This window comes from Cyprinus carpio, chromosome A14 (assembly GCF_018340385.1).
Source record: "Cyprinus carpio isolate SPL01 chromosome A14, ASM1834038v1, whole genome shotgun sequence".
NCBI lineage: Eukaryota > Metazoa > Chordata > Actinopteri > Cypriniformes > Cyprinidae > Cyprinus > Cyprinus carpio.
Genome location: NC_056585.1, coordinates 26958468 through 26974522, shown reverse-complemented (window position 1 = coordinate 26974522; position 16055 = coordinate 26958468). Strand labels below are relative to the sequence as shown.

The 16055-nt window shown below is 37.5% G+C and overlaps 1 protein-coding gene across 4 annotated transcripts in view; it reads left to right on the top strand.

Annotated features, from left to right (window-relative positions):
• LOC109054353 (ecto-NOX disulfide-thiol exchanger 2-like) overlaps positions 1–16055 on the top strand; it is a 217260-nt gene that overhangs the window by 160103 nt on the left and 41102 nt on the right. For all 4 annotated transcript variants that reach the window (XM_042770421.1, XM_042770420.1, XM_042770422.1 and 1 more), the window contains 3 exons: positions 8304–8510; positions 10208–10441; positions 11985–12197. In XM_042770421.1, the coding sequence (XP_042626355.1) occupies positions 8304–8510; positions 10208–10441; positions 11985–12197 (654 nt within the window). The remainder of the gene's footprint in view (positions 1–8303; positions 8511–10207; positions 10442–11984; positions 12198–16055) is intronic.

Sequence of the window (16055 nt, the reverse complement as noted above, 5' to 3'; positions counted from 1 at the left end):
TAGCTGAAAAAATGTTTTGAAAGAATGTTTGATCGTCTGTAAAGGAATCTGATTTTCTTTAACAATGCAGCCTTGTCATCATTCACCAGGATCCATTCTTCAATTGACAACAGAAGCAGCGTGCTGTATATCGATCCTAGAATCGCAGCACAACAACATGAAAAGCACGGCTCATATTCCCTCTGCAGATTAGAAATTAAAGAAACCTGGTCACTCCTGCCTTCCCTTCTGGACTGATCAAGCAGCACACGGGTAATCATGGAAAGATCGTACAGGAGAAAGACAGGAAGGGAAAGTCAGGACAAAGGCTCACGTGATTCTGGGGCGTCAGATTCTGGGATTGTTGTTTTTAATGATGAGAAACTTGAAAGAGATGGCCATCGCAGTGAACGCAGCGAACACTGTCTGATGGGATTTGGGCGTATCCATAAACCCGAGTGTCTCCGCTCATCTCGTTCAGACAGAACAGGCTATCATGCTCATATCTCGCATTGCAACGAGTCTCCTTTTTTCCGCACCAGCCCGTGCAGAAGTGGATTTAATAGCTGGTGACAGCTGTGCTCTCCTGACTACACCATACAGTAATGCGGAGCAATCATTCATGGTTATTCTCACCTCAGTTGCCAGAAAAAATAAAAAAAATCCTTTTCCCAAGGGCCCACGAAGGCTCATGCCATTTAACATGAAATTTTACAAACTCGAGCCGCTCTCTTATTTGTTGCAGGAATCTCTTTTCCTGGTTAGCCCATTTTCATTGCTTGTACGCCCTTCCTTCACTATCTTTGTCAAAGTCGTCCACCCTTTTCTCTCTGTCTGCTCTCATGCCCTTCAAGGCACAATATGATGGGAGATATCAGCGTTTATACCATATCTCATTCATCAGTGCTTTTTAAAGGGCAGCTGGGTTTGCTTTGATTGGAGCTGTATTAAAAACACACAGGCTTATTGCTGTCAGCTTCACCCCTTGTTATTTATTAGACCTGACCGATGATGATATTTGAAACCTCTGTGTTTTATTCAACTCGTGGGGTCTCGGTGGATCAGTGCAGAGCTAAGCTTAAATCTTCCCTCGCCTTGCTTTCTAATAAGGACACAGACTGCTCCTCTTGCAATTATGCTGATTTTTGCTTCGTGTTTCTGTCACGGTCACATATTGTGCTGTAATATTCAGTGGCCCTAAAAATGTGTTTGGTACTTGAGTCAAACTTAAGAATATGTGAATGTCATTACATTAGATAGGAAAAAATATATATCAAACAAATGATGTTGGAGCCTTTTTAACTTCACTTTTTCTTTAAATAATAGTTTTTGGTGATTTTTAGCGGAGTTAGTCAGGTTTTTTTTTTTTTTTAAGAAATTAATACTTTCATTCATCAAGGACACAACCGATCCACAACCGATCATTATATTTATAATGATACAGAAGATTTTTATTTCATTTTAATGTCCTTCTTTTGAACTTTCTGTTTCACAGTTTCCACAAAAATATTAAACAACATTGATAATAACTTTCAACACTGATAATAAACATAAATGTTTATTGAGCAGCAAATCAGCATATTAGAAGGATTTCTGAAGGATCATGTGACTGAAGACTGGAGTAATGATGCTGAAATTAAAAACATTAAAAAAATCCTATCATACAATTAAAATAAACCTTTTTTTGTTGTTGTTAAAATTAATTGACACAAGGATTGATATTTTGTTGCAATGACTTTCAGACATTTTTTTTATTTTTTTTTTTATGACAGGCATGTGACCTTTTCGTTGTTTTTAGTAGCTGACCGATGTGAGCCAGTGCTGATATCTAGAGTGCAGGGTGCTGAATCTAATTAATCTGTGAATGATATATTAGTCTATCACTAGTTATTTTGAACCGAACCTCCATAGTTACAATAAACAGATGCATTATATTTGTATTATTAATTAAGCAGGTTAACAAATGAATGTGTCTGTTATTGATGGTGGATCTGCTCCACAGTCAAACTCTAGACTCCAGCAAACAGACTGAATCTCCTCCGGCCTGGATCTCTGTCCCACAGCTTTAGCACAGCTTCACAGCTTCCAGACCCATCAGTCATATTCTGCAGCTCTGCACGGCCCCAGCTTGACGTAACTCCATCTCTGCATCGCCACCGCCACCTCATTCTAGTCTACTGTGCTTAATAAATGACCATCGACCGCCTTTCACTCACTGTCGTTTGAAAGACCTGGCTCTCTGAAGGACACTGAGTTCTTAGAGAGAGAGAGACCAAGCATGGCAAATATCATCCGTTTTCTCTGCAGAGCCTGGAAACCTACAGACCACATGAAAGGATAGCAGTGATTCAGTGCCCAGTTGTGGATGCCCCTTCCACCGTCAGGTCAGACTGCATACGCTGCTTTTCATTGCCTTGTAAACCGTCAGTCTGCCCTGGCTCTGTGCCTGAGACTGACCTTTATATCAGGCAGAGCTCTCTTCTTCCAAGAGCCGAGAGGGCCGTGTCACTGCGGTTCTGCTTCTGGAAGACTCAGTTTGCTGTGGGCACTGCCAGTCTGGCCTGTTTCCTCACTTCAGCCCACGGATGACACATATCACCCACACCTCGCTCCGCTACACCCGCCTGTGCCTGCAGAGGCCTTTAACCTCACTTATACACACAGCTGCCTAAAATAACTACTGGCTATGTCTGAGATAGCGGCTTTTGTACCTTAGAATCAGTCTAAGTATTATTTACTTAAATAGGATTTAATAATATTTTAAATTTGCTTTTATTTTAATATTTTCAGTTTTCATTGTAATTTTAATAATTGTGTTATGTGCTTCTGTCTTTTTATTTCTTTTAATATTTTTTCACTCTTGTTTTCATAACACTTCAACTTATTTTATTTCAGTTAGTTTCAGTTCAATTTTTTATTTTTATTTTTTTGCTCTTTTTTCCTTTAATGGCAATGAAATGGTTATTAGTCAGTTATTATTATTAATTTTATTTTTATTTATTTTTTTAATGTCTAATGCTATTTTTACAGGAGCCTGATTTAAAAAAAAATGCTTATTTAAGATAAAAATCTCAGACAGACTCAGAGCTTCTCATAGGTTTTTGCATATACATCTTATTTATACATACATATATATATATATATATGGACTGAGAGCATTTTGAGGCATAACAGGTGGTGTTATTGAATGGCATTGATGGTGTTTACTTCATAATTAGAATTTATAGGCAGTATAGGTATGTTCAAATCAAACATAGACACAATTGTTGAGAATCATGAACATGTTTAAATGTTTCGTTCCAATCTAGACACTAATCGAAGACACTTTCAAGTCAATCTCAACAGTATTTCTGGGTTTGATTCAAGCATTCACAAGTTCTGAAATGCAGAAATGCTGTTGAGGGTCATGTGTGAATGCTTGAATCAAACCTAGGCTTCATATTTGGGCATTGTGGACTTGTTCAAATGTTCAAACCAAACATCTTTAAACATGTTTGAGCATCATAGATGTTTATAAATCAATCTGAAAAGTATTTTTAAATCATCAGACTTGTTTGAATCAAAACTTAACAAAAAGATGGTGTGATTGAATGTGGCTTTCACTGGCTGTTCAACCTGACCCTCAACAGCGTTTCTGCATTTCAGAACTTGTGAATGCTTGAATCAACCCTAGACACTTTACAGCGTTTCTGCATTTCAGAACTTGTGATCTTTGGACATCATAGGTACATTCGTTTCAAAATAAATATTTTGAGACAACCTAGACAAAATAAAATCAAGCATTATTGTGCTTCCCAACATTTCATCGCAGTATGTGGAAATGCAAATACTTATGACGCTGAAAAAAAGTATGCAGCTTACTCTTTTTAGACATTCTATGATGTCCAAAGATGCTATCATTGTGATTATTAAAATGTGCCTTTAAATTCTTAAAATCTATTTAGGTTCAGTATGATTGTTTAAACCTCGATCCCCAGAAATGCTGGAACGTGGCTCAGCAGGTGTTCAGACACAGCAATTATGTAGACAAGATCCACAATACCACCACGGCAGATTTAGATTGCTAAGCATTATAATGAATAAAAGTAAAGAAAAAGAAAGAAGTGGGAAAAAACCATAGTGATCATATATAGCTCTCCAGTGGAGAAATGCCTGTTTAAGGTGCTTGTGATCACCACAGGCTTCCTACAGAGACACTGTCCTGCTCTCCTCTTTCAAGAGGGACAATACGCAGCAGGTAGACGGCTGTCAAGCTGAGTGAAGACTGGCTTTTGTGAAGTCACTTCATCTTATCTGCAGTCTCACTCTCCACACCCCACTCGAGCAAACAAAAGACCCAGGACTCACGAACACAAGTCAGGCTTCCTGTGCAGTTCTGGAGCTCTGTGACTAAACACATCTGGGGTTTCACAGGGCAACATGCTTGTTAAGATCAACGCTATATATATATACAGTACAGACCAAAAGTTTGGAAACATTACTATTTTTAATGTTTTTGTAAGAAGTTTCTTCTGCTCATCAAGCCTGCATTTATTTGATCAAAAATACAGAAAAAAACAGTAATATTGTGAAAGATTATTACAACTTAAAATAATAGTTTTCTATTTGAATATACTTTAAAAAAATAATTTATTCCTGTGATGCAAAGCTGAATTTTCAGCATCATTACTCCAGCCTTCAGTGTCACATGTAACATCCAGTCTATCACATGATCATTTAGAAATCATTCTAATATTCTGATTTATTATGAGTGTTGGAAACGGTTCTGCTGCCTAATATATTTGATGAATAAAAGGTTAAAAAGAACTGCATTTATTAAAAAAAATAATAATTCTAATAATATATATTCTAATAATATATTTTCTTTACTATCACTATTTATCAATCCTTGCTGAATAAAAGTATTGATTTTATTTAAAAAAAAGAAAGAAAAAAAAATTACTGACCAGTAGTGTATATTGTTATTACAAGATATTTATATTTTTAAAAACATAGCTTCTTTTTTATTATTTTTTTTTTTTTTACTTTTTATTCATCAAAGTATCCTAAAAAAGTATCACATGTTCTGAAAAAATATTAAGCAGCAGAACTGTTTCCAACTTTGATAATGAATCATCATATTAGAATGATTTCTAAAGGATTGTGTGATAATGATCCTAAAAATTCAGCTTTGCATCACAGCAATATAAATGATAATTTAAAGTATAATAAATTTAAAAACAATTATTTTAAATTGTAATAATATATCAAAATATTAAATTTGTTTTCTGTATTTTTGATCAAATAAATGCAGGCTTGATGAGCAGAAGAAACTTCTTTCAAAAACATTAAAAATAGTAATGTTTCCAAACTTTTAGTCTGTACTGTATCTGTGTGGTGCATCCTGGTGTGACTGAGGACTGGGGTCTTCAGTGAGGGTGGCAGAACTATCCTTTTGTGAATGATTAATGGTGTTTTTGGTGAGGGTGGCAGTCTGCGGTACGGTTGTCATCTCCATCGTCTATGTGTATTTGAGCGTGTACGAGACAGAGATACACCTGCGGCTGTCTTCATTTGAGCTGATTAGCGTTAAGCTTGTTGACGACTGTCTCTCGGTCGAGCGCTCGCAGTGCTGGAGGTGCACAGTGCCCTCCTGAATTTATGTCCCAGACCCTCCTGTGTCATCTTCACTCACTGTTCAAAGAAGCGCCTTTGACGGCACAGGATATTTAGCCATGGAGCCGTGGGAAGAGCATTGGTTTGTGAAATAATAGGCTTTGATTTCATCGCTGTGCAGTTTACACTTTGAGACGTTGTCGTTACTGGAGAAACTCTCCAAAGCTATCTCAGACATCTCAGATCTGATGCAGCGTTGTGTGTAATTTCATGTCGCCGTCTTGGGTGACAATGGAAACAAATCAGCCACTGGCTGCATGGTGAAACTCATGAAATTATATACTTTGCTTTGCTTTCTCCCCACAGTGTGAATATGAAAACAAAAAGTGGGTGTATTTGATTTAGAAAAGTTCAGACGTATCCAATTCGTTCTTGTGTAGCTCCTCTGTTCCTCCTAAAGCAAACATCTACTCTGTGTTTTTATTGCTTGCTCAAAGTTGCAACTTTCAAGAGACTGCTAATGTCAAACTGAAATGTTTCATGTGCATTTGACAAAGTAAACATATGCTCACCTGGGCCAGCGACCAGTATTTAATGAAGCTCAGCGTAAGATGTGACGAAAGATGAAAACAAAACTACTTGCCCCTTTGAGATCCTCTGTGATTGTTCTTAAACTATAGCCTCAAGTCTCTCGTTCTGTACTCAAAATGAGAAAAAAATAACTTATTTTGCATTAGTATTCAACTTTTACATTAGTGTGCTATACATTATGGGCATTTTGGGTTGTCTTGAATGTTTGCTCTATTAGTGCATGCATTTGAAGTTTTCTTAAATAGGCCTGTGTGTTAAACTACTGTGATGGCGGGATTTTCAGAGTTCTTGCTCCATAATAGTATACATAAAAAAAGTAGACATAATAATAACCATGCTCTTTTCAAACAATGAGAGGTGAACCATTGCAGCATGAGGTATTTCAGCTGTGTTGCCAAGTCCACTGTTTTCCTGCAGAATTGGGCTACTTAATAATTGGGCGGAACCAACTGGAAGGAGGTTTTGGCTGGTTTTAGTCATGATTGGGCTAGTTTTGAGTACAAGTTGGGCTGTTTTTTTACGCAGACCTGGCAACCCTTTATTTCAGCACAAAACCATACATGCATCTTAGAGTGTGGTTGCATTTGCAAAACTTCACAGGTGTAATTTTGCAGGCAAAGTAGCGCCATTGTCCATAGTCAGTAATGCAGTGATTCATGAAGCACAGCTTACTCAAGGCCAATTCCAGACTAAGCAGTTTTATATCAGGAAATGCAGTGAAAAGTTGAAGAAACCTGAATCCAATCTGAATATTTTTACCTCATGTGTCCCTCACTCAAAATTCCACATTGTGAGGATTCCTGTTGAAACAATTGTATTTTGCCTGCAGAATGTGATTGCTCTTTTATTAACATCAAACTCACAGCCTAACATAAACAGTTCCATGTGTATTCCAATTCAATGTCATTCTTTTTTGGCAGATCCTTTCAGTGCAAATGAGGCTCACAAACATTGGCTAAAACAGTTGACATTGTGCTTTTAAAGCAAAAACATGACACTATTAAAACATAAACAGGATTTTATTTAAGATGAATGTTTACGTACGTTTTCTAGTGATCATGGCAGACTTCAGCAATGATCAGACAGACAAGTTATTTAATTTACAGACACAGCATGTCATCCAAAGTCCATGACTGACATCTGAATCATTTTGTTCCACATGCTCACATTCTTTACCTATAGTGTTGTATTGAAGCTGTATGTATATGTTGTATTCTTTAGTCAGTGGAGTATTATGTTCTTTCCAATGACATGAGCTGACATAGATATATAAAGCTCATCATGAGCCGCCACAATAAACAGGAGTTAGTGTAATGTTGGTGATGATGGATGGCGAGTGTTAGGGGGCAGCCGTGGGGTCCAAAGAGACTTACTTATTTATAGTGACTGGCTTACAGCCAAACATGCCTGATCTACTTTGCGTCCGACTCGGTTTGGACCCCCCATCAAGCATGCAGTCCCCTCTGAGTCCCAGCAGGTGCTTCCTTCAACTGCATTCCCATAGCTTGTTAAGACCGTCTCTTCAGTCCTGATGGAAAGCACGGATTATCACCAGTTTGTCTGCACAGCATCGCTGAGTAATCAGCTAACACCAGAACAAGCCAGTTCTGTATGGCAGGCTTTGCACTTGTAATCCAGTCATGTAACAGGTGCTGGGTTACATTGATTATTACTTCTCAGCCTGGTTTTCTCAATGCATCTTATTAATGGTTGAATCGGTTTATCAAGAAGAGATTAGCTTTGTGAACCTGGAGGTTCTAGTGCCGTGTTCTGCAAATTAAACCAGTCGAGAGAAAGATCCAGAGACATGTTGAGTTTGAGTGCTCTCTATACTAAAACTATCAAATAAGAATGACAAAAGGCCAAAAACAGGTCAGTCTGATGATTTGGCACATTAACGTTTTTAATGATCTTCCAGGTTGTTTAGATTAGAATTAGATAATGAATCATTTTAATGTCAAGGTTGTAAAAAAAATAAATCAGTGATTGATTTTGCATGTTTCATCTCTTTCATACGTGGCATGTATTCAATAATGAGCTATGGACTTAATGTGGCGAAAAATAGAGATCAATATCTAGATAAAAGAAAATGTCAAAAATTCTGGTAGTTTAATATTCTTTTGTGCTTGTCTTCAAAGACCTGCCTCCCCCTGCCACCAGAGAGAGACCGCCCGGCTGTAAGACGGTGTTTGTGGGCGGTTTGCCAGAGAACGCCACAGAGCAGCTCATTGTGGAGGTGTTCGAACAGTGCGGGAGTATCATCGCCATCCGCAAGAGCAAGAAGAACTTCTGTCACATCCGCTTCGCTGAGGAGCACACGGTGGACAAGGCCCTCTTCCTGTCAGGTGCACGATCGGGAGGATTTTCCTCCGTCACTGCAACACCAACAATTGCTCTATTTGAGAATGTTTTTATTTATTTAAATATGGACATATATATGAAAATAAAAAGCAATAATATTTAAGAATAGTTTAAATGACTATAATATATATTTACATAAATAAATATAATATATATTGGCTGCTCCAATAATACCTTTTCCATTATTTATTCTTCTCTGAGTGTTGCTCTCTCAGAGGAGAGGGGCGAGACTGGAGCGGCGCTCCATATATTACACGGCCTCGTGACAGAGCTCTGCAGGCCTTTCCATAAATAATAGTGTTCATTTCTAACGTGAACACATTGCGTAAAATATTTACCAGCGTCCTGGGGCTGTAAAGCAGTGATAGAGAGGTGGAAGCAAACCGTGAAGCTCTTTCTCTCATTTCTGTTGACACGGCCGTCTGTGAATATATTCATTCTCCTTAAAAACACTTTTCAGCCTCTCTGTAATGTACTCGGAGCATCATACGATTCATAATTCACTGGAGCCTCTTTCACGTACCGCTTGGCCATTTGTCAAGATACTTTTCCAAGCAATTTTCTTTTTTATGCTGAAATATATAAAGCTTAATATAAAATCACTTTATTTTTTCAGCCCTATCACAAGCCAGATTATTCTCATCCTTCATGGCTTGTCTGTGCTGGTTGGGTTCAGGCTTCGATTTCCTCATCTGAGTCTGACATTTGGGGCTTTTTACATTTCATACAGAATAAACAAATATGCATGGTTTGGCCTTAATATGTCAGCAAGCACATGTTATAAGTGCAGATTAAGCAGCAGAGAGAGTGTGTCAGAGTTTGTGGGAGTCTCTCTGTCCCGGGTCACTTCATGAATCTCTGGTGCTAACATCCTGTTTTTCTCAGTACATTCTTGTGGTTTGTTAAAGCTGAATGTTTTTCTGCTGCTCTCATTTTCTCGTTTTCTTTATCACCATTTAACTTCTTGCACTCAACTTTTCTTTTCCTCCACTTTATCTTTCCTTTCCACTCTTTTCTTGTCCTGTCCTTTTCTATAATTCCATTTGCCCTTCCCTTTCTTTTCATTTTCTCAATTCCCTGTTTCTTTCTTCTTTCCATTTCCTCTTTTCTTTGTTTGTCCTGTCCTTTACTCCCCTTTAACTTATTTTCCTAATTTCCATTTCCATTATTATCCTTTTTTCTGTCTTCCTCCTACTTTTCTTTTCCTGTTTCCTTTCCCTTTTTTCTGTCATTCCATGTCTTTTCTTGTCCTCTTCTTCTCTCCTTTTCCTTTTATTTCCTCTAAGATTTATTTTCCTTTCCTGTCTTCTATTGTTTTTCATTTACCCATTTCTTTTTTTTTGATCATTTCCTTTCCTCTTTCTTTTTCTGTCTCTTCTTGTCCATTCCTTTGCTCTGTTTCCCTTTCTTCTTTTCTTTTAATTTTTTTCCTGTCCTTTCCTCCCCTTCCTGTTCTTCTTCCCTTTGCTCCATATTTTCCTTTCTTTTGATGTCCTGTTCTTTTGTTTTGCTTTCCATTTCCCTTTTTATTTCGTCCTTTCCTTTTTCTTTTCCATTCATTTCCTCTTTCTCATTCTTGTCTTCACTCTGTCTCTCCTTTCATTTCCACTTTCTTTTCCTTACCTTCGATTCTCTTCCCTTTCCTTTTCCTATGTAACTGTCCATTTCCTCTCTCCTGTAGGTTACAGGGTCAGGCTGGGATCAAGCACAGATAAGAAGGACACAGGCCGGCTGCATGTAGATTTCGCTCAGGCTCGAGATGACCTGTACGAGTGGGAGTGCAGACAGCGCATGCTGGCCCGGGAAGAGAGGCACCGGCGCAGGATAGAAGAGGACCGCCTGCGGCCCCCCTCACCGCCCCCCATCGTCCATTTCTCTGAGCACGAGTGCAGCCAGCTGGGAGAAAAGCTCAAAGGTGGGACACGTGACGTGTTATGCTTCTGTCACAGTGATTTAGTTGCTTTCGTCTGTCACACCTCTGTTGTTTCCTGATGCTTGTGAAGAGGCTTCTAGTCAGTGTGCCTGTTGGCTGGATGCATCTAAATCTATTTGTCTCTGAGTTTGATGTTCCATGCTGTTTAATAGAAACCATCTGTTTTTGCGAATGCATCTCGATTCTCTTTCTGGGAGAGAAAAGTGTATTATAGAGAAGCTTTTGAGATGAAATCAGTTGAAATTAGCCATGTTTATTAGCCACTTTTCTATATGTAATGACTAGAAGCCTCTTCACAAGCATCAGGAAACAACAGAGGTGTGACAGACGAAAGCAACTAAATTGTGCTCCTGTTTCTGGTTAGAGCATTGTGTAATGGTTCGATTATATGCAGTGATAGTAAAAAATGCACTGTAAGTTCTTTGGCTCACTTTTGCATAAAAAAATATGCAGGTTAAAAGCGTCTGCTAAAAAAAAAAAATGCATAAAAAAATATATGCAGTGGGAATGCTGCATGCTGTTTGCTGGAGAAAATCTCAGCGGCATCCTTACATCCTTGTCTGTATAATCAATATTGGACAGTTTTTGACAATTATTTTTGAATCTGTTAGTTCTGAGTTTTTGAGTCTAAATCAGATAAACGAGCAACCAAATCAGTTTAACTGATGGAGAGGGATTTCTTATTCATGATACACCGATGCAGTCTTCAAAGGGTTGATGGATTATTTGTTTAAATTATTTGACAGCATGATTTTTGATTATCTGTAGTTAGGACTTTCATAAATAAATCAAAGCCTCCTAGGATTCTCAGGCAGACGTGTTTGTGTGCTTTACAGGATTACAGCAAGAAGAACAAAATAATAATTATTATAATGTTTTTCTTTTTGTTGTTTTGTAAAGTCAGTCATCTTCAGTGTGCAGACAGCAAGAGTGCTTCATCTGTTGCACAGTTAACGCCAAACAGCTCCGCAAATCTCTGCCAAACTTCCTTTTGTTTTTTGTTTTCAATTTGCGGATTTTAAATAAACTCAAAAACACTAAAAAATAATAGATTTCTGGAAGAGACTCCCTGTGGCATTCATTACAGTGATTTTCAGTTTTACCATTCCCAGCTGAAAGTTGCAAGCCAAAGCTTTGTAGTTCAGAGCGATCAGCTTGACTGTTTTCCGTTCTCCTGCACACACACACACACATGTGTGTCTCAGGACTTCTTGAACAACTGAATTAATTAAGTAATATTACCAATTTTAACAGAAAGCACACAATAATATTCCTGAGTTATGATTGACAAGGTTTGACCGTCCAAACATGCTGTCGATGTCCGTCCCTGTTCTCTTGTCCTCTCCTAAATGTCCTCTACTTCACTAGTGTGCATTTGCTGTCTTTTTTGGCCCAGTAAACATGTCTTGCAAATACGTTTTGACACTAGAAGGTCCCAGATGAGAAGTGTTCCTCTCCAACATTGTACTCAGCTCTCGTCCAACCATCTGTTTTTGTCCCCCACTGTTTTACTTTCTCCACTCAGACGACTCCAAGTTTGCCGAGGCCGTGCGTGTCCTGCTGACCTGGGTGGACCGAGGGGAGGTCAACCGCAGAAACGCCAACAACTTCTATTCAATGATCCAGTCCTCCAACAGCCACATTCGCCGGCTGATGAACGAGAAGGCCGCCCATGAGAAGGAGATGGAGGAGGCCAAGGAGAAGTTTAAGAACGCTCTTGCTGGGATTTTAGTACAATGTGAGTGTTTCTTAACAGATGTTGCTTCTGTCTTAAAACCTAGCGAGCTGCTTACCCAGACAGCATTTTTGGGCATCATGAGCACATTTTCAACTCACTAGGGTTGGAGAAATATTAAATTACTGATGATAAAATTACTAATACTAGTATTTTCAGGCACTCAGACACACAAAAGATTTTCATATAGAACTGGAAATTATTTTAAAAATGAGGGGTTGAAACATAGCTTCAAATTATTATTGGATTTGTGGGCTTCTGCTGATTTCCATCATTAGTGGTGGTGGATTTTGCATTAATTATGATGCTGTGATAAGACCCAACTGAGCCAATCGCAGCTGGTGGCTGTAGATGTGCATTTCTCTGAGGCATTGCACAAACCCTGAAATGATTTCACCTTTCAGAGCAAATGTTAGGGCAAGTACTGACTAATACAGAGATTTTAGGCCAGGTAACACATTCCACACATCTTCGGGTGATTATTTGAATTTTATACACCACAATTCACATCAATAACTTGATAAACCGTACCATTCAAAAGTTTGGAGTCTGTACGACTTCTTGAATTTTTTGAAGGAAATCTCTTCTGCTCTTTGCATTCATTCATAAACAATACAGTAAAATAGTAATTTTGTGAAATTTTATTGAAGCTGAATTTTCAGCATCATTCCTCCAGTCTTCAGTGTCACATCATTCTAATATGCTGATTTGCTGCTAAAGAAACATTTCTGATTATTATCAATATTTACAACCAAACTCTTTGATGAATAGAAAAACAGCATTTATTCGAATAGAAATCTTTTGTAACATTATAAATGACTTTACTGTCAACTTTAAACAATTTAATGCATCTTTAAGTATTATTTTTTTGCAAAATTTTTGAATGGTAGTGTATGTCCAACTAACTAAAATATTACATATCTTCACAATTGGTTTTGTTGATACTATAAACCAATAGGTATCACTTTATAATAACTTTTTTTACACTTAGTGAGCATTATCACATTATGTAATTTTTAACAGATCATTAGAACTGCAGAGCAGCTCACATCAGGACTAAAAGCTTCTTGTCTGAAGAGCACAGAAGTGCTTGTTGTGTGACGTCACTGTAGTTTCATCCATACTATCAGACATAAAAGGAAGCATTGGGTAAATTGGTGCTGTCAGCTACCGCATAATTACACTTCACTTCCTGCCATCATGATAGTGCGCTCAACACAGCAGGCCTTTGTACTTGATTGATCCAATGCCCAGAGAAATGGAGATACCACTCACACACTCACACACATATCGTTTCCTTGATACACTGCCAGGCGTAATGTTCAGTGTGCTTTTGATTCAATATATGGGGGGCTTGTGGGCATATATAGTTAGAGTATTTAATTAAAAAGCAAATGGAATAAAAATGAATACAGACTTAAAGAAAGGTCAAGGCAGAGAAAACCTTGTCTTGAAAATTAGAAGTTTTCAAAAGAAAAAAAAAGTTAGTGTATTTGAAAATCATACATATGCATATTCCACATAAAGAAAGTTTAGTTAAATGTACCAGTGTGGCGTTTATTTACTGATGTACCAGCCGGAGGCATTCAGACGTATTCATTTAGAAAGCTACTCTTTTGAATGCAGTGGCAAAGGTTGTTTTACTGTCTCTAAGAAAATCTGCCCAACTTTTGATCTCAGAAGCAGTTTACGCTCTGCCGTCAGTTACTTTTACACTGCAGCTTTTCCATGACTGGGTTTTATAGTGTACACGCTTTGATCTGAGATCAATGTGGACCAGAGGTAAGTTCTCCAGAGGCCTCTACCACTTTGAGCTGAATGCAGAAGAAGGTAGAGTATGTGAAGCATTAGCGCACAGCTACAGACCTGTCGTCTGTAACCTATCAGGCATGTGTAGATCATTTAGCTGCTTAGTCTCTGGACAGCACACCTGATGACCCTTCCTAGATTAAAAGTAAGTAACCCCAATCACTAGATTGTCATGACTAGCCTGACCGATTGCTCACATAACCTTGACTTGAGCTTGTAGAGAAACAGATACACTTCTGATGACATGCCACTCAACAACACACATACACATAGGCTTTGAACTGTTCCATAACACTTTCTGTGAAACCCGTATGTTTGATGCATGATTAAGGTAATGCACGAGGAGTGTGCAGCGAAGCTATTTTCTTTATACACTACCCTTAAGATGTTTGGGGTCTTTCTTTACATATATATAATAAAAAAAAAAATAGTAAAAAAAAAAAAAATGGCAGTACAGACATTTATATTGTTATAAAATACTTCTATTTTAAATAAATGCTGTTCCATTGAACTGTCTGTTCATCAAATAATCTTGAAAAACAAATGTATCACAGTTTCCACAAAAATATGAAGCATCAACTGTTTTCAACATTGATAATCAGAAATGTTTCTTGAGCAGCAAATCAGCATATTAGACTGATTTCTGAAAGGATCATGTGACACTGAAGACTGGAGTAATGATGCTGAAAATCCAGTTTTACATCATAGAAATAAATTAAATTTTAACTTATATAAAAATAAAAAACAGTTATTTCAAGCTGTGATAGTAGTTTACCAAATTATTGTTTTCACTGTATTTTTTGATTAAATAAATGCAGCCTTGGTGAGCAGAGGAGACTTCATTCAGAAACATAAAATCTTATTGGCCCCAGACTTTTGAATGGTAGTGTATGTGCATCTGTGGAAATGTAAAAGTTGTCTGTATCTGGATATTGTAAGGTGTGGGCAAACCACAAAAGCCCATTTTTAGATGTAACAATATTCCATTTATAGTTCCTTGTTATAGAAAATATATGATGAATAATTTATTGAATTATTCATTATGTTTTATGACTATGCTATAAAATAAAGATAAAAGTGGTAAACAAAGTGGGGGGGGGGGGGGGGTTGTACAACTCTGCAGAAAAATCAGTACATTTTCTTTGCAGGTGACTCTGCAGCAATTGTTTTTAGAAAGAAATCGTGGAGAATACATGAATGTGAAAGTTCAAACCACACTTAGTCATAAAATTAGTCATACTGGCTTTGCAGACTTGCCAGAAAAATCCTTTATCTTTGTGTTTGTTGAATAAAAAGTGAATACTCGGTTTTTTGTATGTATTATTCAGTAGAATACCTCATTTGAGTCTTTCCCTATAATGCACTATAAAGCATTATAATACTTTAAAGAGCAAATGCACATGAAACGCATGATGGCACAAGAAATGTGATGCAGATCATGGAGTTTAATGATTCATACTCTTAAAAGTGTTAAAACCATGGTTAAAGTATTAACAAGAACATATAACTGATAATAAGGTTGCATTATAAGGCATTATGAATTATTCTGCATCAATATACAGGCTTCATAGAAAGTGTTACTCCTTCTGTAGTGACTTGGCTGCTATTATTATTGATGCAATTGGAGTTCCTGGTCCAGTCATGGTTCTCCGTCCCTTAGACGTGAAGTTCAGGAATAATGCATGATTTATTAGTGATGTCATACAGTAACTTTATCTAATTTGAATGTCATGGTAAGTTTTTGGATATCCCTTCACAGCCACCACTGATGTCTGTCTATCAGAGTATTATGCCTATACTGTAGTCGCATCCATCCTGATGTCATATAGAGAAGGAGTTTCACAAGCATCCTCAGACATAAACATATTTATGAATAGGTCTCTTCTCTAGTGACAGGTTGAAACCCAAGAGTGTTTTATTGTGGAGAAGAGACAAAATATCACCTTCCTAGAGATACAGACTTCATCTGCCAGAATATGTCTTTTCTGTTTGTCTGCTTGTTTGTGTTCTCTCTTATAGATATTTCCTTCTGAAGCCTGTCAGGTTATTCTA